The sequence below is a fragment of the Mirounga leonina genome, unplaced genomic scaffold (assembly GCF_011800145.1).
Source record: "Mirounga leonina isolate KUSES-001 unplaced genomic scaffold, KU_Mleo_1.0 Mir_166, whole genome shotgun sequence".
In the NCBI taxonomy this organism is placed as follows: Eukaryota; Metazoa; Chordata; class Mammalia; order Carnivora; family Phocidae; genus Mirounga; species Mirounga leonina.
The window spans coordinates 30,835,415-30,857,108 of NW_023270418.1; the positions used below are offsets into that span (position 1 = coordinate 30,835,415).

Consider the following 21,694-nt stretch of genomic DNA (forward strand, 5'->3'; position numbering starts at 1 on the left):
TCTGAAGAAACAAGGTGTGTGTGTTGGGGGGGTTGTAATGGGCATTTTCCCTACCCCATGTCAGGAGCCCTGCTAGCCAGTGCTGCCCCCAGCACCCCTCCCCGTCTAGTGCTCTGGAGCTGGGACCCCAGAGCAGAGGCTCCGATCACCCGACAAGCCTTCTGCCAGGGATGGCAGGAGCAGCCTCCAGGGGGCGCAGCCCTCCAGGAATGGTCCCTGGGTAGGGATCACCAGGAGGGGCCCGAAGCTCAGAGACCAAGGGTGCAGCCTCAGACCACACGGTCAGGGTCTGAACCTTCTTGGGGCACCCCGCAGCCTGACCCTTTGCTCCGTCTCCGTGTCCTCCTAGCTGTCCCCTCACCCCTGGCCCTAGGTAAGGCTGGATCCTGGGCTCTTGCAGGGCTAGAGCCGAGAAACATGGTCGGGGTGAGGTGGGCTCCAGGCCCCTTGGGCCTCTTCGCTCAGCCCCTGCCGCACAGAAGTGGGGCTGGCAGCGGCGAGGGGCAGAGTGCGGACGTAGGGCAGCCGGGGGAGCTGCAGGGCCGGACAGCTAGCTGGGGGCCAGTTTTAACCTGCTGGGCAGGTGTGGTGACCCCTGGTAGGAACATGGGGGATGCTGGGTAGGGAGGTGGGGATCTGGGTGAGAGCCAAGGTCAAGGCTGAGGCTGGGGCAGCGCAGGTACACAGGTTGAGGGGGCCGGCGGTGGGCACAGTTTATTGCACTTCATGCAGATACTGACCCACACGCTCCAAGGAGCTTAAAAATACATTGACCCCCACAGTGTCTGTCCCCCACCTCCCCCCAGACACAGAGAGACACTTGGCTGAGTGGGGTCGGGGTCTGAGGGTCCAAGAGCCTCCGTCCTGGGATGAGGCGGCAGTGTGGGCCCAGGTGGTGGTGGAGGCGGTGTCCTTTCTCCCCAGAGGAAAAGTGCAGAGACGGGGCTGAGGCCCCAGGCAGGGAGGCCTCGTTCTCACAGCGACTGGCAGGGGGTGCCAGGCAGGGTCCTTCAGGGTCCTTCCCAAGGGCCCGCCCGGCTGTGGGCTGAAAGCTCTGGGGAGGCGCAGGAGCCAAGACGCCACCGGGGCTGGCCGGGCGAGGTGGGGAGCAGCGCCCATGGGTCCCGGCGCCCGGTGCTCAGTCCTGGCCTTCGTCTGAACGCCACTTGAGAGCGTGGTCCTTGTGTGCGTCGGGGAGGATCTGGTTTCGCATCCCCCCGAGCAGACTGGACGTGGCCTCGGTGGCTAGAATGAGGGGCTTCACCACGGTTGGGGGCAGCTGGCGGATCACGCCCCCCACGGCACCCGTCAGCCCCTTCTGCTCGTGGCCCCGAGATGCCACATCACAGATGGTCTGAGCCGTGTCCAGGATGCCCTGTGGAAGTCGGAGGTCAGCGCAGGGGTTTGGGGGCGGGGGGGACGTGGGCGTGGGACTGGGAAGAGGGCAGGGTCTCATCACCTCTCGAACTGTGTCATAGGCCTTCGCCACACCTTCCCGGAGGTCAGCGGGCTGGTGGCCCTTTCGCAGCCTTCGCATGGAGCGCTTGTCCTGCAGGGAGCGGGGGATGGGCGCTGCTGGGGACAGGATGTCGTACACGGTCTCAGCTGTGGCCTGAGGGGACATGGAGGGCACCAGATGAGGAGAGCCAGCGCGGGCACACACACCCAGCCCCTAGGACCCCAAGCCAGCCCCAGAGGACCGTGCTGGAAGCCCTGGCCAGCCCGGGGGCTGGGGGGGCATCACGCCTCTGCCTCCCCCACAGCCGTGCTTTACGGGGCTGCTCCTGCATCCTGCCGATGCTTCCAGCGCCCAGGTCGGGGGGCTTCAGGTGGAGGGCATTCTCCTCATGTCCACTGGACCCCAAACCCTCCTCGGGTGGACCACCACATGTGGACCCTTGCCCCATTTGTGAGGTGCCGCCCGTGCAGCTTTCGAGACCGAGTGCACCGTCTCCCCTCCCCTGCCCCTCGTCTGGCCCTGCCAGCTCTGGGGGAAGCCCGGGCGGAGTGCTGGGGTCCCTTAGCTCACCCCACCAACTCTCATCTGCCTTCTTACGCTGGCTGCTCTGTTCCTTTTGCCCCTCACTTCTCACCCTGCCTCCTCACCTAGCTGTGCCTTTGGGGGGCTCTCTGGGGCCTGCTTATCCTTCCAGCCTCCTTGCTAGAGATCTTGCCTGCGGCCTGCAAGGGGCTGGGCGTGCAGATCCCAGAAAGCCCTGAGCTCCCCCTTGCATCTGCATGCTCACCGCCCCACAGAGGCCTGCCCATCCTCGCCCTTCCACTAGCATTCACGGCACTGAACTAGAGCTGCTCGCAGGACAACTCCCGGGCCTCCCTGGGGATCTGTCTGGGCCTAGCCGAGTGCGGGGCCTGAATGAGTGAGGGCCAGTCTGCGCCGCGGTTTTCCTGTCTGTAAACAGAGCCACACCCCCTTCCCTCCTCGTCAAGAGCTGGCCAGGAGCAGACACCCAGTGGGCTAAAAGCATGCAGGGCACCCACCCCCCGAGGAGTTGCTGTGGGCCCCAGGCCGGTCAGTGAGCCTCTCCTGTCCATGATTGTGTCTCATAAAATGAGACCGCTCATCCAGACTGTCCATCCTTAGTAGCGCTTTGGGGACAGATCAGGCACCATGGAGCAGACTCTCCCTGCCCTACTTGGCCTGGAAGCAGGTGCCCACTCACCTGGATAGCCTGCACCAGCCGGTTGCTGAGTTCCAGGGCGGCCGAGGCCGTGGATGAGCCAAAGGAGGCGGCCCCCCGCTGCAGCCCCCGCATGAGGCGCCCGTCCTTTCTGTACTGCTCGATGGGCAGCCAAAGCAGGTCCCGGAACCCTTGAACTGCAGGGACCGGGCTGTCAGAGATGCCCGAGGCTGTGCGGCCCGCACCGACCCTGACTTAGGACCTCCTCCCCCTACTCCTGGGGGCAGCTTCTAGGCTGCCCAAGAGTCAGAGCCGTTTCTAGAGCCCCCACAGCCAGCCACTCACAGAGCTGGACAACGGAGTGCATGGGGCCTACACCCCCCAGCAGGCCAGGCAGCTGGTTCTTGCGGATATCCTGTAGCCACTCGTTGAGAGCGTAGCCCAGCACCTTGTCCACACCCAGGAGTCTGGGAAGGGGAGAGGAGAGGAGGGTACAGGGGCAGAGCCACACACTGAGGGGTCCTGGGGCCAGGACCCGAGTGAGGTACCCCTATGCTCTCCAGCCCAGTGCAAAGGATGACTGTGCCCACTTCACAGAGTGGAAACTGAGGCACCAGAGGAGGACTTGGCCAAGGCCACACAACCAGTCAGGATATAGCCAAGGGAAGACAGGAGACTGGGGGTGCTGGAGGGGATGGGGGGCTCACCCATGTCGGCAACAAAGCCGCTTCAGCTTCAGCTCGGAGCAGTTGAGCTGGGCTAGGCCGATGAGGAGGCCAGCGAAAGTACCCTGTGGAAGGAGGGATTTGGGTTCACACGATTCAGCTCCTCGGAGCCCCTGGAGGCCGGCTCAGCAGCCACTGCTGCTGGATCAAGCCCCGGCCCCCAGAAGACGAAGCCACGCCCGGGCAGAATGGGGAGCCCCGAGAAGGATGGCCCACGCAGCCACTCCGCGGGACAGCCCCACTCACCACCTGGTCCATGGTGACGTGCTTGCCGTGGTAATCCAACCAGATAGGCACCTCGGACGTGAAGCGGAACTCCCTGGATGGGAAACAGGGAGAGGGGGCCTTTGGTGCCTGACCCCGCCCCCTGCAGCCTGGGCGAGGACTCCCAGCCTTCAGCCCTACCTGAAGTAGATAGGCTGCTGCTCAGCAGAGGAGCTGTGTCCACCGCCTGTGGCCTCCTGGGAGCCGGTCATCTCTGCGTCCTCAGGCCGGCCCTCCTGGAGGCTGCTGGGCTGGACTCGGGTCTCAGGGCGAGCTAGGGTGGGGGACACCGATGGGGGATGGGCCCAGGGATGGCTGGGAGGCGGGAGGCGGGAGGCCCGGGCCCTCCCCTCCCAGCTCAGCCTCTCACCCTCAGCGGACGTCTCTGCCGAGACCATAGGATTGATGCTAGCCACCAAGCTGGTGAAGAAGTCCTTGAGGAAGAGCAGGGCGTCCTGCCGGGGAAGGTGCAGGTCAGAGAGGCCCAGGGGCAGTGGGGCTCACCGCGCGCTCTGCCCCCGTCTGGCCTACTCACCTGGTCCACGTTGAGCCGCAGGGGCATCAGCGAGACCCGGAGACAGCACTCGGGCCCCCCCAGGTTGGTTGTGGGGGCCACGTGCAGTGCTTTGATGGTGAGCTGGGGGCAGAGGGCAAGCTCTGGGAACCCGCCGGGCCTCAGGCCCCTGCCCCCACCCCGTACCCCGCCCCCCCCCGGTGCCACATCTGCACATGCTGGTCCCTCAGCTGGGCCTGCCTGAGCCCCAGCATTCTCCCAGGCTCCCAACCCCCTGCTGTGTGGGCACACAAGGCCCTGCCCGCGGCGGCAAGCGGGGGCGGCCCGTACCATGTTGGAGTGGGCTCGACGTGGCATCCGCTCGCTCGTGTGCAGGTACAGGAACTTGTTGATCTGGGAGGAGGCCAGCCGGTCCCGGACCTCCAGCTCCTGCACAATGAACACCTGGCGGGACAGGGGCCGCTCCTCGAGCTCCTGGCCGGGGGCCGCAGGGCCTGTGGCTGGCTCCTCCGGGTACACCTCGTGCTGGAAGCTTACCTGCGGGGCGGACAGACGCCTGAGCCGGGGAGGCAGGACCCCGCCTCTCCCAGCCCCCCTTCTGCCCCAGCCCCTCCCCAGGCCCCCACCTGGCTGCCTCCCCACAGTTGTCCCATAGTCAGTTCAAACTCCACTTGGCATGCTGAACTCTTGACCTGAATGTCTGCCCTGAATCTCCTTGCTCCGTTCCCTTCCTGTCACCTTAGAGGCCCCCGTGTGCCTGTCACCCAGCGCCAGCACCGCCCTTCTCCACACACCCAGAGGGACCTTCACAGAGCACACGCCCACCCACCTTGCGCCCTGCAAACACCCCCTCGGGGCCTGGAGGGGCCCGGCCTCTCCCTCCACCTTGCTCCTGACCGCCAGCCCCAATGGCCTCTCTCCTGCCCCTCGAACAGCTCGAGGCCCTTCTCTTCTTCGGAACTTTGCCCTGGTCTTCCCTCTCCCTGCCCCAGGGCTGGCTCCCCAGCCCCACTGGCTGCAGAGAGCCCGAGTTTGCTGGGCACGACAGCCCCGTGCACCGGGGCAGAGGGCCCGCACGGCCTTGCCCTCAGGAAGCAGCACCTCTGCCCGCACCGCCTCGTGTTGCCCGGCCTCCCAACCTGGGGTTCCTCCCCATCCAAATTTCTCCAGGATCGGACCGCTGTCACCGGCTCTGCGGCTGCCACCACCCTGTGCGGCCACCGTCTCCCGCTGACCGCATCTCACTCTATTAAAAGCCAGAACCGTCCTGTGGTCTGCGGGGCGGTCGGCAACCTGGTTCCCAGTCAGACCCACGGCCCCCACGGCCCCCACGGCGCCCCTCCCCGCCCGGCTGCGGTCCTGCTGGCCACGTGGCTCCAGCACGGCAGGGATGCTCCCGGCCCGGCCTTCGTGCTGTGCCCTCTGCCCGAACCCTCTTCCCGCCCCCTTCCACGGCTCTCAAGAAGACTGTGCTGATCCTCCCCGGTGCTCCCTGTGCCCCCTCCCTGGTTCACCTTCCCCAAACACTGACCCCAGTCCACACCACACAGATCTGGGGCTCCCTCCCCTACCACACACGTTCCGGGCAAGCAGGGCTCTGTCTGCTGTGCTCGCTGCTCCCTCCATTGTCTAGAACAGCACCTGGGGTGCGGTGTGGCCGCCGCTCTGCAAGCGCTCAGGGACCTGGTGCCTGACCAGGGACCCGGAGCCAAGTGGCCGCGGTGGCATGCTGGCTGGGTGCCAGCGATGGGAGGGCCTGCCCTGTCCCCCTCCCAGGTGGCTTTCCGGACTCTGAGCCCCCAGCTCACCTTGCTGAGCTGGATCTCCATGAGGACGTGGTGCTGCCTCCCAGTGCCCCCCTGTGTACGCCAAGAGTTCTGGGGCCGGTTGGGGCCGGAGCAGCGGGAAGGAGAGCCCCTGGGGCCCATGAAGCTGCCTCTTGCCCTGGAAAGAGGGACAGGGGACAAGCTGACTTGGGGGAACCCCCTTCCCGTCAGAGCAGGCCCTTCAGCCTGGGGCAGCCTCAGCCCTGGGGAGGGGGGGGTAAGGAAGGAGGAAGAACGGAGGCCACTGAGGCAAGGACACTGCTCAAGGTTATCGGCGGCTGAAGGTCAGAGCTGGCCCCCAGCTCGGGCCCCATCTCCCCAGCTGGGCGGGCCCCACGCCATTGCTGCCACCTGCACTTGTCCTTCTCACCTGTGGCCAGGCTGGGGGCCAAAGTCCCGGCCCCCATAGAGGTGCCAGACGAGCGAGACTTCACGGAGCACCACACGGCTGCTAGGCACGGGGAAGTGGGCAGGCGCCCGCAGCAGGTCCGTGCTGCCCAAGGGCCGTGAGAAGTACCCGTCCTGCACGACGATGGGGCCTGGATGCAGCTGTGTCACCACGGGTTCCCCATCTCGGGGCTGCAAGGAGGGGCCCGAGTGAACACAGGTGCCGATACCTTCCCCAGTCCAGGCCACCCTCTCCCAACTTCCTCCCCATCCTCATACCTCCCCCCCATTTTGGACAAAGGAGGACCGTCCTGGGCCACCATCCCCAGAAGCTGTGTCAGGGTGCTCTGTCCAGGGGGGATCTAAGTGCCCCGTGCTCTTGCCAACCCTGTCTCCCTGGGCCTGGGTCTCACTTGCATGTGACATTCCCATTGGCTCCTGGGGGCCAGCCGGTCAGCACCCCGGCAATCAAATGGTTCTCCTCCCCCTCCTGCTAACCACCCTGCTCCTCTCTTTCCCTCCCCTTGATGTCCTGTCCCTCTGTCCTGGATGCCATTCTTTCTTCCTCTGGAAATCCACTTGCTCCTTCAAGGCCCAGAGTCAGGGAGACTGCCGTGGACCCAGACCCACCTCCTCAGTGACAGAGACCACCTCCTACCCCTCTACCAGCAGGAGCTCTAGAAAGGTGCAGAAGGGAGCCAGCCTCTCCTACCACTTTCTGGCCCTGCCCAGCCTGCCCCCCACACACCGGGATGCCCAGGCCAGGAGCATCAAGGATGCAGAACTCGTCACTGTCCAGAGTGTCTCCATCTCCCTCTTCCTTTTCATCTTCCTGGGCCTCTGAGCAGGACCCCAGGCTGCCAGCGGGGGCCACAACAGGGGGCGAGTGGGGCTGGCCCCCACTCCGTTCACCTGGGAATAGGTAGACTGACACAGGCGAGGTCTGAGGGAGGGGGCCACCTGTGGAGACAGACACCAGTTTTGGGGGCGATGCCTGATTTGGGTGCCTGATTGTGTCCCCTGGCCCCCAAGCACCTCTGCCCCCCACCTGAAGGCTGGGTCAGCTCCCGCAAGCTGCGCTCAGTGTCCAAGAGGGCGTCGGCCAGGTCCCGCTGGTTGATGAGGGCCGTCTCCACCGGAGGGCAGGAGGGCAGGGAGGCAGGGCTCTCAGACAGCTGGGCCGGGCAGGGGAGGAGTCATGAATGAGTGACGGGAAGGAGGGGCGCCCCTCCTCCGAAGCCAGGCCCCCGGGGGCTGCGGCAGGGGTCCCAGTGACCTGTAGGGCCAGGCCTCACCTGTACCTTCTGGCCGGCGATCTCCGTGGGGCTGGGGGCCCGGGGAGGGGGGTGGAGGTCGCCCGCACTCATTACGTACTGGAGCAGGTTGACCAGCAGGGCGCAGGAGTCTGCACAGCTGTGTACGTGCACCACGTTGTTGGAGCAACGCAGTTCGAACAGCGGCTGGCTCTGGGGGGGCCGCGAGGGATGGGGAATGGGGCACCATCAGCCCAGGCTTCATCCCCGCCACACACGGATAGGACCCGGCCAGGTCTTCCGGGGCGGGGCGGGTCAGTCTGCTGCCCAACAGCCCCACTGAATGAAGGAGCAAACGGAGCCCCGGGAGTGGAATCACCCAAGGAAGGAAGAGTGCATTCCTCGCATGAAAGTGTTCCAGTGCCCAGTCCTTTATCGCTCACCTCAGCCTGGCCACGTGGGGCCTGTTACCTCCATTTTACTGAGGAGGAAGCAGGCCCCACAAAGGCCGGCTGACTCCCAAGGCCCTGCTTTTGCCCTGGCTGCAGCTGCCCCCTGGTGGTGGGGTTCATATTATGGGATGCCCAGGCTAGGCCTGGCCCTTGCCAGGGGGGCCACGAACCAGAGCCCGGCATGGAAGGGCAGGCAGTGACCGGAACTTGAGCCCAGACCCAGGGAGCAGAGGGAGGAGAGAGCGCAACGGCAAAGGGTGATCCCCCGAAGGCTCCCTCGGCCCTTGCACCTGCTCTGGCTCCGGGGGACTCTGCACAACACTCACCAGTTTGCCCTCGGTGCTCCCCTTCCAGGTTTTAATCACAAGCTCTAGAAGGTCAACATCCAAGACACAGACATAATCTGAAGCAGAGAACAAGAGAAGTTCCAGTTGCTTCTTCACGCCCAGCCCCTGGCCCATCACCAGAGCAGAGAACCTGGCGTTTCTCTAAGTGCAGCCCTTGTGCGCGTGCATGCGTGTGTGGGTGCTAAGAGCCCAGCCAGCAGCTGGGTGAGGACTTCTGGCTGCTCTGGGTGTGGCCGGGGGTTGTGGGCTCTCAGAGGGGAGGGAGCCCAGTCCAGGCCCTGCCCACCTCGCTGCAGATCCGGCGTCTCCACCTCACACTTGTCGGACAGGTATAAGGCTGAGTCGTCCAGGATGAACCTGGTGGGGAACAGGGCTGAGAAGGGCCCAGGAGCCTCTGCAGGCTGCAGCTCCATGGGAGCCACGGGGGTGGGGCCCCTAGAGACAGGCAGAGGGGCAGCCGCAGGGGGTCCCAAACCCACAAGAAACTAGCGCTGGGTCCTCGCTGGCCTCGGTGTTCTTGTCTGTACACTGGGGAGACTGGGCCAGTCTCCTGCGCCGCAGGCCCAAAATAGCGCATGCCTGCTTAGGTCAGAGGGCAGGTAGCGCTCTCCCAAGTATTTCCTGCTCCTCCTCATCCAGGCCTCGCAGCGGCCGCAGGAGGGAAGTGTCCTGTTCCCCCCACCCACCCACAGCATTCACTGTTCTTTCAAAGTCAGTCCTTATTTTAATGGCAACATAACACAAGCTCCTTTAAGATATTTTAAAACACAGGAATAAGAAATAATCTCTAACCATATTCCCTTAATCCCAAATTCTGAGAAAAGCGCCCTATGTATTCTCTTCATCTTTTCTGTGAAGCCACAGACATGTATACAAAAAACCTTCATAAATCTTAAAAAACACCACCACCATGTAGAGCTTTCTATCTTGGGTTTTCAGCACATATTGCATTACGGCATCTCTCGTGTTTTTCAATGTTATTCTTCAACTTGACCTTAATGGTCGGGTCAGCCATGTTTACTGACTCAAGTTGTCATCTGGGGGCATTTAGATTGTTTGTAAGTTTTAAATTCTACAAAGGCATCACATTCCACCTCTGTTATCCTTACATCCTTAGAACAAGCACGTCAGTGAGCCTATCAGGTTAGAGAGCACAAATGTTTTTAAGGCTCTGCTGAGGAGGTGCCAACTGCTGTCCGGGGAGGTGGAACCAATTCTCATTCCTGAGGGAGGGATCATCGCCCAAATGTACAGAAAGGCTCAGAGACTGAGGACACAAATCAGATAGGCAGGACCCTGGGGAGTGGCAGTTGCAGCCTAGTTTGGGGGCGGCGGGGGGATGGAAAGTGAGCTGGGTGGGGGTGGCGCATACCTGAGCAGGAAGGTGGAGGTGTCCATGATGATGTTGCTGGAGAGGGTGAAGGTCTCAGCGGTGATAAGGACACGCACAGGGAGGTAGAGGGGCCTGGGGGGGGGGGTGTCACACATGCACTAGGGCGGGCTCCTTACACACAGAGAGCCTGCCCCCGGCCCCTGGTTCTTGGCCCACCCAGGCTGGGTACCTGTAGTCCACAGCGCAGGAGAACAGGTGAGTGTGTAGGACAGTAATGACGGTTGGGGGCAGGTAGCCCAGCACTGGGTCATCAAGCACATCTAAGAACTCCAACAGCTTTGGGGGCCGGGACAGGAGGGGTACCGAGGATCAGGGGCCTCTTCCTTCCTCTAATCCCCTCCCCGCGCCCCAGCATGGCTCCCCACCTGCTGCCCATCAGCTGCTACCATACCCCTTGCCCAGGGGCTTTGCTTGGAAGTCAGCTCTGGCCCAGCCCAGGCCCCTCACACTGGCCTCCCCCCAAGCGCAGAGACCTGCCTGCCCACACCACTTTCGCTCACCTGGGAGTGCCAACTCTGTTCTGGTAAAGCCATGAAGTGGCGCAGGGTGGCCTTGTGGAGCCTCAGTGTCACCAGGAACTCCTGGAGGTGGGGCACAGTCAGCACGGGGGGAGGGGGACTAGCCCACCAGGCACCAGGGAGGCAGTTGCCCCAGCCAAGTGGGTAGACCAGACTCAGGCACTGTTGTACCTTGACATTTTTGTGGGGGTCCAGATGGATGCGCACAGCCGTGGACAGCATGTGGGGACCCCGGCCCTGGCCCTTGGGGCCCGAGGCTCCCCGTTCGGTCACCCCTTCCTCCGATGGGTAGATGGTTGGGGCCAGCTGGGCCGGAGGAACAAAGCTGGGCAGCTCCAGGCGACTGGGCAGCAGGTGGTCTTCCACAACCGCTGGGGAGGCAGCTGGTGAGCCCCTTGCCAAGCTGGCTGTCCGTCCCCTCCACCCAGAGCCCACGTCCCTCCAGCAAGTCCCCTCCTTTCACACCTCGGTGGTAGAGCTTGGCCTTCTCGGCTTCTAGGCAGAAATAGCCGAGTCCCGGCTGGCCTCGGTACTGGGAGACGCTGAAGATGGTGCCTTGCTCCACATCCAACACCAGTTCCCCGTGTGAGGTCTCTAGCCGCCTCCCAACCTCATCCTGCAAGCAGAGCATGTGGCGTGGCCTCAACAGGGCCCTCGGCAGCCCCCGTGCCCTCAGGGGGGTGGCCTCCAGGAGCCCTGGCCTGCGTAGGACCAGCTCTCGCTCTACCCAGACTCCGCTGAAGACCTAGAGCAGCACTTATCTTTTTTTTTTTTTCTTTTTAGAGAGGGAGTGGGGAAGGGGCGGAGGGAGAGGTAGAGAGAGATCTTTTTTGGGGGGGGAGGGGGAGAGAGAGAGAATCTTAAGCAGGCTCCATGCCCAGTGTGGAGCCCGATACGGGGCTCCATCTCAGGACCCCGAGATGACCTGAGCCAAAATCAAGAGTTGGACCCTTAACAGACTGAGCCACGCAGGCACTCCATCACTTGTCTCTTTTGCCAGAAGGCGAGTCATCCCTGCCCTATCTGCCATCCAGCATGAGCTAGTGCCCATGTGGACCCCTAGCCTGGTGCCTTACGTACAACAGGTGCTAACGGGGTGTGATGGATGGTTGGGGAGGCATGGGTGGTCAGTGGGTGGTGGGTGGGTGCTGCTGGCCAGACAGACCACTCTCAGCCACACTGGGGTTTCTTTTCCTAGATTCCCAATTTGGAGCTGCTCACACTGGTCTTGCTCTCCTGCCAACGGTGGGTTGGGGGGGCGTTGGAGTCAGCGGGGCTCACCTCCCCAGGGCTGCCCTCACCTTAGTCTCACAGAGGGCTGTGATCCGACCCTTCAGCACTGTCACCAGTGTAGAGAAGGTACTCTGGGAGCGAGGACTTGGGGACTCAGGGGCAGGGGGCTGGGGAGCGCCTGATGCCCCTACTGAGAAGTGGGCATCCTCATCATCCGAGTCTGAGTCTGGGGTGAGATCAAGGAGCCAAGTGGGAAGGAGACCTGGGAGGGCTGCCCCAGCCCTGCCCAGCTCTGGGGGCCTCAGGACCCCTGCTGGGGCATCCCTCCTACCCAGCTTGAAGGCTGACTTGCACATCTTGAAGTTGTCGTGCCAAAAGCCTGAGGGGCCTGGGAAACCAGCGGGGTGAGCGGCGGGGTCAGGGGTGGGAAGCAGGTCCGCAGGCTCCCACATGAGCAGGTCGTTGTTGATCCTGGGGCAGGTGGATGAGAGCAGCAGTGAGGGTGGCCCAGCCCAGCCCCTCCCCACGCGCCCCCTACCCACTTGAGTCACCACCTGTTATAGAGGCTCTCATAGACCTCCTTGCTGGGCAGGAAGATGTGGGCGCTGGGCAGGAGCACTTCCAGGCTGCAGCGCGACAGCACCAGGGCCCGGCTCTGGAAGGTCCTCATCTCCTCAGGGTCTCCAGGAATCACCATCTAGACAGGCGAGCGGGAAAGGCATCTGAGACGTCAGGGACTGCTTCTGGCTCGGCAATCAGACCCTAGTCTGCACCCTGACTTCCTATCATTCATTCATTCATTCTCATTCATTGATAGGAGCCCCTCTGCTGGGATGTGTGACAGCCAGCTCGTGCGAAGCGCTGACCACGTGCCAACCCTATTATGAGGGAGGACCTCAGGTGTGTCAACTCCTTTCTCCTCGTGATAAGCCTGTAACACAGGTCATTGTATCCACTTTCAAGATGAGGAAACTCATCTGCGTAGAGCTCTGAGATTAGACGAGTTCCAAGAGGACGAAGCCACTGAATGGAAGAGTCTGGATTCAAACCCAGATCTTTTGGCCCAGAGGCCAGGCCCTTAACTCTCTCTCACTCAAATCTCAGCACCTTCAGAGAAGAGGATCCTGAGGTCCAAACACACACTGTCAACAGACGGGGTTGTGATCTTCCCCATCAGGGACCTGTGCCTTCCAGGGCCTGCCCTCCCCAGTGTCCTCATGCCCAGGCCCCATGAGCTGGGGTGCTTTTGACTCCCCACTGGTCTAAGATGATGGAAGAGATGAAACTCTAGCTGGTGCCAGGTCACGTCAACTGGTGCCCCAGGTGGTCTTGTCCTCCTATCCCACAGCCACCAAGTGGCTCCCCTGGGTCCCAGGGGCCTCACCTCCTCCGTCTCGTACATGGTCCTTTTAGAGGAGAAGGGCGAGGGCTCAGGCTCCCGCAGCTCACACGGACTCTCAGCTGACAGCTCCAGCAGCTCTCCCTTCTCAGGGGCCACTTCCCACTGTGCGCTGCTGAGCTGGGGGCGCAGTGTCACCACTACCCTGCCAGGGCACAGGCCTGTCACTGGCCTGCAAGGCCCCCTCAGCCCCGGACCCCACCTCGGGAGCCACCCTCAGCAGCCAAGCACTCTCCTGTCCATCCCTTCCGGAGCCCCCACTTACTGGGGCAGGAAGTATTTGCGCCCAGGGCTCTTGGGATCCAGGGCTTTGGAGACCCGCAGGCAGGGGATGGGTGGCTTCTCTCCATCTTCGTAAGTGCCTGGAAGGATGAGGAGGAGTGGGGGGCTGTCATTGCTGCCCTTCCCCATTTCTTCCCCAGTGGGAGGTGGGGTTAGTGGGGGCCTGGAACCTCCATCATGGTGACTGTCCTTTACTGTTTACAGGCCTGCGCCCTCCCTCACACCCACAATCTGCAGCAGGCCAGGGATAAAGGGTCGACTCTGCCCACTCTCAGACAAGCCTGGAGACAGGCCATGCTGGTGCGTCATGGAGCTGGTGAGGCTCGAGCCAGAGTCTGCCCGGACTGTGACTCAGTCCCTTCCATAGCCCCGGGCCCACCTCTCCCAGAGGTCTGAGGCCCTGCCCTGGGTACTGTCCCCTGGGGGGATCTCACCATGCAGATCGGAGCAGGTAAGTTCCAGGCGGGTGGGCACTGGGGGACCAGGACCGCTGTTCAACTCTGACCGGAACTGGGGTTCACTCAGCTCCAGCCGCAGCTGCTCGGCCCGCACAGCCCGGCCTGCCCAGGGGTCCCGCTCGGGCCTCAGGTCGGCAATGGGGAAGCGCAGCTGCAGCGTGGCCCGGGGTGCTGAGAGCCGCACCACCGTCTGCTGCTCGGCAGCTGGTGCGGGTTCTGTCTGCAGGAGGATGGGGGGCATCAGAGCTGCTGCCAGGGGCCCCGCCACTGTGGCTCTGAGCCAGAGGGTCCGTGCCAGCTCCCTGCCTCAGCTGGGTATCTCACCAGGAGGCTGGCAGGTGGCTCAGGAGGGGGTATGGTAGCCAGGCGCAGCAGGGCAGCAAGCCGGTCCAGGGCCCCCAGCTCCACATCTGCCTGGAAGTCAGCCAGGTCCAGGGCCAGTTCTGAGTGGCAATGGCAGGCAGCGGGGCGCCGGGGTCGGCTCTGAGGGCAAGGGTGTTCAGGTCAGCGAGGACTGTGGGGTAGGTGAGGGCAGGATGGGAAGGGACCCCCTTGAGCAAAAACAAAACACAGAGCCCTCCTGGGTGGTGGGAAGGAAAGCTTGAGCAGGGGACCTGGAGATCCTCACCACATTGCCTGAGAAAGATGACCATGTTTGTTTAATAAAAGCCACCGGTATCTGGAGACCCGCAGGGGTTTGCCAAGATGGGCCAGGGAAGGGGCAACCAGGCCAAGAGGATGCCTTATGTAGGGCCCAGCTGTCTTCAAGGGCTCCCAGATGGGGAGGTGTGCTCTAATTGAGCACGGGCAAAGGGGGTGGAGGGTGGGAGCAGGGAAGTCACTGCGGAGGCTGACAGGTGAGGAACAGCCAAGGGCCCTTAGGCATGGGGTGAAGTGGGTTACCTTGGACATCCGGCGGAGAGTCTGTGTGTGACGCAGGTGGGCACAGGGCCGAGCTGAGGCCTGGGAACCTAGGGTGCTGGGGAAGCTCAGGATCTGGGATGGGACACAGGCGGCAAGTCAGGCAGAGCCTCCACACCCACTGGAAGCTGCAGGCCTTGCCACATACTCGCTCTCGGCCCTCACCTCTGTGTACTCGGGCTCTGACGTGTCCCTGGGCCACAGGCACTCCAGCACCTCGAGCTGCCCGAAGTGCACGTGTGTGCTCGTAGTCCTTCGGCCCCTGCCTGTCCGCAGCTCCCAGGACAGCTGCACAGCTGTCCCCGTTAGCCTGCGGGGAAGAAGCTGGGCATCAGAGGTTGGGCTTGGGGGGCGGAGGGAGTCTCTCCTTGGGCCCCTGCCTTGGGCTTGTACCGGACATGGCTACAGGGACAGGCCCTCTGGAAGCGCGGTCGGAGATGGTGGAAGTCACGGGAGCCGAAGGGCCCATCCTTGGTGGCATCAAACTCCGCAAAAAAGTGGGTGGTGAGGTCAGGTGGTCCAGAAGATGGGGCAGACGTCTGCAGCAAGGTCAGGGTCATGCCCCCCAAGGTCATCTTCACCAGTGAGTCAGGGCGCAGGGTGTCCGGGAGGGGCGTGGGGGCCGTCTTGCCTGAGAGGATAGAGGTTTCACCAGGGACTTCCCAGAGCTCATGGGTACCCCAGGTAGAGGGATGGTCAGACACTGGGCTGCGGGCTGGGAGAAGCCCTGACCCAAATGGACTGTGACTCTGGCATGGGGCTTGGCCGGGCAGGGCTAACCCAGAGCCTCGTTATGCCAGATACTGAGTCTAGGCTCAATCCAAGCCTCTCAAGGAGCTGGAAGAAGTGGGTGATAAAGCACTCAGGCCAGCACCTGACATACGTAATCTCTCAATAAACATCGGCCAAAACATATAGCCTGCCAAGGTCAGATCTTAGTACACTCTTTTTACGGAAGGGGAAACTAAGTCTCCAAGAACTTAAGTGCTTGGCCCAAGATCACGGACTTTGAAACCTGGCCTCTATCCATTGTGTTACCAGCCTCCCCTGAGCATCCCCAGGGAACCAAGTAACCCACAGTGGACCGCTAAGCGTGGATGGGGGCCTCCTACACGTACATGACATCACATGGGCACTGAGGCCCTTTCCAGCTCCTCTTGCCCCAGGAGCACTCACCAGTTGGGTGGGCATGGGCAGACAGCCGGCGGGGGGCCATGTCGCTGTGCACAGAGGATCCCAGGTCTACATCCGAGAGGGAGAGCTCAGAGAGGGCTGAGGCCACACTGCTCGTGAGGCCCGCCATGGAGAAGAAGAGGTCTGTGGGCCAGGGCAGGAGAGGTCAGGGAAAGCCACACTTGGCGCCCGTGACTCCTACACCCTGGCTAGCTGCCTGGACAACTGCCAGGTCTGGCCCCACACCCACCAGTGTTGTCCAGGTTGACAAGAGGGTTGGTAAGGGGTTCTGGGCTGAGGGGCTCGGCCACAGCCCCTGCCTGCAGCTGCTGGTTCAGGTCCTGCTCAATCAGCCACAGGTCTTCAGCACCGAGCGGGCGGCTCTTATTCAGCTTGTCAACCAGGCCGTCAGGGTCTATGGAGGAGGACACTTCTTTGTGTTGGTCCAGCCTAGCTGGCCCCTCCCTAGCCATCCCATCCCCTGGAGGGCCCAGGGGCCTCACCTGCGAGGCTCATGGCACTGAGCAGTTCTTGAAGCTGCTGGAGCTGCTGAGGCGTCAGGAGCAGGTGCAAGGAGCCCAGCTGTCCAGCCACCTCCAGCTGGGGACAGAAGGGGCCAGAGGGGCCAACCATGGAGCCTACACTTGCCACCTCGGCCCTCTGAGAGCCACCGCCCACCTGCCCTCACCCAGAGGAGGGAGGATGCCAGTTGCCAGGCTAAGCTCCGTCACCACTAGGGAGCCGTGTGACGCTGGCCACAACTTGACCACCAAGCCTGCTTCTCTATCCAAGAAGGCAGTAATTTCTCCCACTCAATGACCCTGCTTTGTACAGGGCAAGATCAGCACTGCTGAGGAGTATTCTGAAATGGGCCACACTCCCTCCTCCACAGGGGCTGGGGACCCACCTTGGGGCCTGGGAAGGCCTCATTCTGCTTCAATTTCACTGTCAATTCCATATACCCTGAGCAGCTGCCGATCTGCAAGGGGGGTTGTGGGGGATCTTCCTGGAGGCAAAAGGCGATAGGAGGGAAGGGGTCGAGAAGATGAGGTCAGAGATGGTCAGAAGGGATGGGGCGCAGCGGGGCAGATAGAAGACGGGGATTAGAAGGGAAGAAACTGTGGGGATCAGAGCCAGCCCACCTGTGGGGGGAGCTCCTCGAAGTGCAGGCGGACTCCTGCTAGCTGCAGCAGCTTGTGCAGAAAGGCAGGAGGCTGGTGCACGTCCACTGGAGGCGCCTGGCTTGGGTCCCGCACTGCCTCATCACAGTACTCCAGTCTGCCGAGTGCAGGATCAGCCCTCGCCCCAGCCACCCCAGGCTGGAGCCCTTCTCCCCACGCAGTACTCTGTTCTAGGGGCCTGGGGCCAGAGAGTTTGGCCAGCAGAGCTGCCCCCTCATAGCCAGGCCATCCTGGACCTCCATGGCCAGCCCTTGCCCTTCAAACCCTCAGTGTGTAACTTGATCCTTGGGGTCCCAGCCACCTTGGGCCTGTACCGCTTGGCCCCTGGACACCACTCCAGGCTCACAATATGGTCTCCCTCCCACCACAGCCACCACCCAGGCCCACCCAAGACTTGCCCTGCTACTTTCCTGGAGCCCAAGCTGGGGTTAGGGGCAGGGCCAACACCATTCAGCGGCCCCTCACTCCCCCTCATCTGCACCTCAGCCCACCCCGCTAGGCATACCCCTACCTCTGTACATGGACTTCCACTGCCACGCCATGCTCCCCATCACCTGGCGAGTGCTCCACCCTCACGACAGTGTCCAGGAAGGTCACCTTGATCCTTCGCAGCACTGAGGGGTGGAAAGGGGTCTCAGGCCAGGTGGAACAGCAAAGGGGCAGGCAGAATTTCCCTGCTGGGGCAGCAGTGTGGCCATCCTGCTGTCTGGGGCCCCTGTCTTGTGGGCTATGGAGGGGCGGGCAGCAGGGTAGCAATGAGAGGCCTACTTACCAGTCTCAATGGTCTGGGCAAACATTTCCAGTCCCTCCAGGGGCTGTGGTGGCTCCGAGGGCTCGGGCAGCCCGTCCCGAAGGCACTCCTGAGCCAGCTGCAGGCTCGTGGTCATGCATGAGGCCCAACTCTGAGAGTCGGCAGCCCCTGGCCCTGTGAGTAGGAAGAGGGTCTCAGGAGAGGCAGGCCTAGTCAGCTCCTGGGTGCCCAGGCCTATTCCTTACCACTTGCTCCCCACCACCCCCCAACCCCAGCCTTGCCCTGCCCTCACCTGGGCCCCGACGAGGCTGCAGGGTGAGCTGGAGGCCTGACACGTGCACGGTGCAGTGGTCAGTGAGCAGCGCAGCCCAGGGCACGGCCACCTTGATAGAGCCCACGAAGCCTTCCACCAGCTCTAAGGGTGATTCTATGGACTCCAGCACTTCGTTCACAGACTGGGAGCAGGGAAGGGACAAAGCTGGCTCAAGGAAACCCCAAATGTGGCTGTCTCCTTGGCTGCCACACTCCTTGTTAGTCTGCTCTGACCTTGGAGAGCTCCCTTGTTCTCCCCGCCCCCAACCGTGTGCTACTACAGAGTTCTACCCTTGCTTTAGCTGATTTCTACTCTTGGCCCATCCAAACATCTTTCATCCTTTAAGCCAGAGGAGGGGGTGCTGAAGCATGAAGAGGAGGAAGCCAGGGGCGCCTGGGTGGCTCAGTCGTTAAGCGTCTGCCTTCGGCTCAGGTCATTATCTGGGGGTCCTGGGATCGAGCCCCACATTGGGCTCCCTGCTCAGCGGAGAGCCTGCTTCCCTCTCTCCCTCTGCCTGCCGCTCTGTCTACTTGTGGTCTCTATCTCTCTGTCAAATAAATAAAATCTTTAAAAAAAAAAAAAAAAGGGGCACCAGGGTGGCTCAGTTGTTAAGCGTCTGCCTTCGGCTCAGGTCATGATCCCAGGGTCCTGGGATGGAGCCCCGCATCGGGCTCCCTGCTCAGCGGGAAGCCTGCTTCTCCCTCTCCCACTCCCCCTGCTTGTGTTCCCTCTCACTGTCTCCCTCTCTGTCAAATAAATAAAATCTTAAAAAAAAAAAAAAAAAAAAGGAGGAAGCCAGGCAGAGAGGACGGAAGGTGGCATGATCAAGGCATGGGAACAGCATGTGGAAAGGCCCAGCAGAGTGCACCCATGGTTCTCTCTGGGCAAGTATGGAGTTCAAGGGGAGTATGCTAGAGAGGCTATCAGAGGACCGAACTGAGCCAGAGGGGGACCCCCCCAACTCCAAACATTTGGTGTAGCTGTACCTCTTTGAGGTACAAGGCTGAGAGCCCCTGGTTACGACTGGGGAAAGAGCACCACCACCATCTGGGAGCTAGGCAGGAACCCACCTGCCTGCTCCGTGTGATCCCAGGTGCTGTGTGGTACCACCCAGAGAAGTTCCCAGTAAACACTTGTTGGATCCAAGAATAAACAAACACATGGCAAAACTAGAAGGCTTATGGAGGTCAAGTTGAAACTCCTTACCCAGACATCCACAGATAGGAAACTGAGGCCTAGAGAGAAGGAACTAGTTTAATCACTCAGTGTAGTGTGAGGACTACAACTGGGAGACAGGCCTCTCTCCTCACCCCATCCCAGGCACTCAGCTTCTTCTGGGGTCTTCAAGGCGGGGGCTGCAGGCTGAGTGGGTGGGAGGAGGGGCTGGCTATGAAAGCACCTGCTTTTCACCAGGGGATAACTTCTCCCTGGAGGCCAGCCCAGAAAGCAGCATAGCTAGGAGCCATTTCAATCCCCACCAAGAGGGCAGGGCAGGGCAGGGCAGGGCAGGGCAGGGCAAGGCAGGGCAAGGCAGGGCAGGGTGGGAGTGTTTTCTGGGACTGGAAATAGAAAGCAGCAGCCTAGAGGTCTTGGCCATTTCTTTCAGGCCAGTCTAAAAGTCAGAGGTCACAAAAGGCCTCCACTAGGATTCATAAACAAGAGGTTATCGGGAGGTGTCCCCACCTCTGGGCTTGGATGTCTCCCTCTGCCTCTACATTTGCTCAGGACGTCCTGGCCTACCCCTAAAGCTCAGCTCTTCCTGCCCCAGATTTCGTCTGCTCAGCCAGAAAATTGAGAAGCCCCTGACCCCATGCCCACCCCTGCTGCTCTGGAGTGGGGGGTTGACCCCCGTGCCAGTCCTGGCCTGATGCCTCTAATTGATGGCTCCTTTGCAGCTTCCCAGTTCAGATGAGTTGAGTCACTGCCCCTCACCACCCCCAGCCTCAGGCTTCTGACCCAGACCTATTCCTCCCTGCCTCCCCAGCATCTCCCCTGGCCTCCTCCCTGTCTGAAGCCAAACCTCTCCACCTTTCCTCAGGGGCTTGCCGGCAGGTAGGGAGGCCCATTCCCAAGCCCCTCCCCAAACACCACTGGGTCCATCCCACTCTCCCCAAAGCAGGAAGTAGGCAGCCGAGGCAGTCACACGAGGTGTTGATCAACACGGGTGCTGACGCGGTTGTTGACATCCCGGTCCTGAGGCGAACCCCACCCACTTGGCCCCGGATCCGAGGGTCAGGAGGTCAGAGCACCTTTCCCACAGGTGCTCTCAGCAGGACTCGGGACCCCTACACCAGCCTTGCCTCACCAGCTAGCTGCAAGGCTCCAACTCTGTCACTGCCCCGGACGGGTTCTGTCAGAGGCCCCTAGTTCCTTCGCTCCCTCGTCACCTTCTCCTCAGCTCCTCAGGACCACGCTTCTCAACTCGGGCCCCAAACTCGATGTGCTTACTCTGGCATTCTCCAGACAAGTGACACCCCCTTCCTCAGCCTCAGTTTCTCCTCCTGGGAAGTGGAGGCAGGAACCCCCTTCCCACCCAGCTTCTGGCTCCGAAGCCGATCAGTCGCCTGGAAAGGGCCTCACTCCACAGCCTCTTCACGCCCTCTGCCCGGTCCCCCAGCCAGGATCCTCGGGTCTCTGCGCACCGCTCCCCCGCTTCCCGATCTCGGGCCTCGTTCCTCACCCAGATCTCCAGGTGGATATCCCGCAGGGCAACACTGCCCTTGTACAAGTCGAGGCTGAGCTGATCCAGGCTGAGGTGCTCCTGGAAGAAGTGACCCAAGTAGTGGTGCAGCAAGTAGCGGCATACCCGCTCTTTCACACAGTTCGACCATGGCCACAGCCATCGTGACATCTCGGAGACCGCCGGGCCCAGGCCGCCGCCGCTCGCCGCCCGCCGGCGATCCCTGTCCGGCTTCGCCGTTCACTAGAGCCCCCGGCTGTCCCCGCCGCTTCTCTCAGCGCCAGGCCGCGCCCCCGGGCCCTCAGCCACGCCCCCCACGCTCACTGCCATTCGCCATTGTAAAGGGCGAGGCCTACTGATTGGCCGCGGGGGGCGGAGTCTTCGAGCACGAAAAAGGGACGGGGCTCTCTGCATGATATAGTGCTCCCAATCTCGATTTACGCCTGCGTAAAAATTCTGTGTGGGAGGACCTTTAGCCTTCCTTCTACGGGCTCTGGGAAGGCTGGGGCTTGAGGTGCCAGCCCCGCGGAGGAATGCGCATGCGCCGACTGGTCCACCTCCTTGAGGTAGTTGGGGAGAATTTAAAGGGACAAAGTCCCATCAAACTTAATAGGAAGCTTCCCAGAGGAGTAAGAGTCTGTGTGAGAGCTCCAGCACGCGTCGTAGAAACAATTAAGTGAGTAAGCATTTGCATTTTACAAAACGCTTTACCGTCTTTTATCTCATTCAACTCTTATAATCCTCCAAGGTGTCGATTTTACAGATAAGAAAACCATCTTACAAATAAGAAAGCAAATTTGTAAAGGTTGCTGTAAGTCCATCACCAAGGAAATCTTTTTTCACCACTCCTCACCTGGAATGCTGATCAGGAGATTTACCCACCCTCCCTTCTCTCTGCATTTGGTCAGGCCTCCAGCTCCTCTGAAAAAAACGATGGTTTTTCTTATCTCTAACCTAAAATTAATAACGAAAGGATTTTAAATCC

General features: G+C 61.7%; 1 protein-coding gene across 3 annotated transcripts; it reads right to left on the minus strand.

Annotated features, from left to right (window-relative positions):
- Positions 1-700: 700 nt before the first annotated feature.
- Positions 701-21,237, minus strand: ATG2A (autophagy related 2A). 3 transcript variants are annotated; one of them, XM_035013171.1, is made up of 41 exons: positions 20,710-21,237; positions 18,009-18,171; positions 17,738-17,890; positions 17,477-17,579; positions 16,927-17,062; positions 16,692-16,790; positions 16,288-16,384; positions 16,035-16,199; positions 15,788-15,928; positions 15,005-15,242; positions 14,777-14,921; positions 14,594-14,686; positions 14,015-14,173; positions 13,667-13,910; positions 13,216-13,312; positions 12,936-13,095; positions 12,106-12,248; positions 11,883-12,022; positions 11,620-11,777; positions 10,784-10,934; positions 10,490-10,689; positions 10,301-10,381; positions 9,970-10,076; positions 9,780-9,872; positions 8,694-8,764; positions 8,387-8,463; positions 7,657-7,821; positions 7,404-7,530; positions 7,104-7,315; positions 6,339-6,547; positions 5,951-6,086; positions 4,473-4,679; positions 4,164-4,265; positions 3,999-4,083; positions 3,770-3,902; positions 3,611-3,683; positions 3,347-3,429; positions 2,985-3,106; positions 2,682-2,836; positions 1,460-1,612; positions 701-1,375 (listed from the first exon to the last, which is right to left on the minus strand). In XM_035013171.1, exons 1-41 carry the CDS (start codon positions 20,878-20,880, stop codon positions 1,139-1,141), a joined length of 5,784 nt encoding a protein of 1,927 aa, XP_034869062.1. In that variant the 5' UTR covers positions 20,881-21,237; the 3' UTR covers positions 701-1,138. The 3 variants fall into 3 exon arrangements, with proteins under 3 accessions (XP_034869062.1, XP_034869061.1, XP_034869063.1); XM_035013170.1 differs by having other exon boundaries at positions 7,651-7,821; XM_035013172.1 differs by lacking the exon at positions 14,015-14,173 and having other exon boundaries at positions 7,651-7,821.
- Between the last annotated feature and the right edge of the window lie 457 nt (positions 21,238-21,694).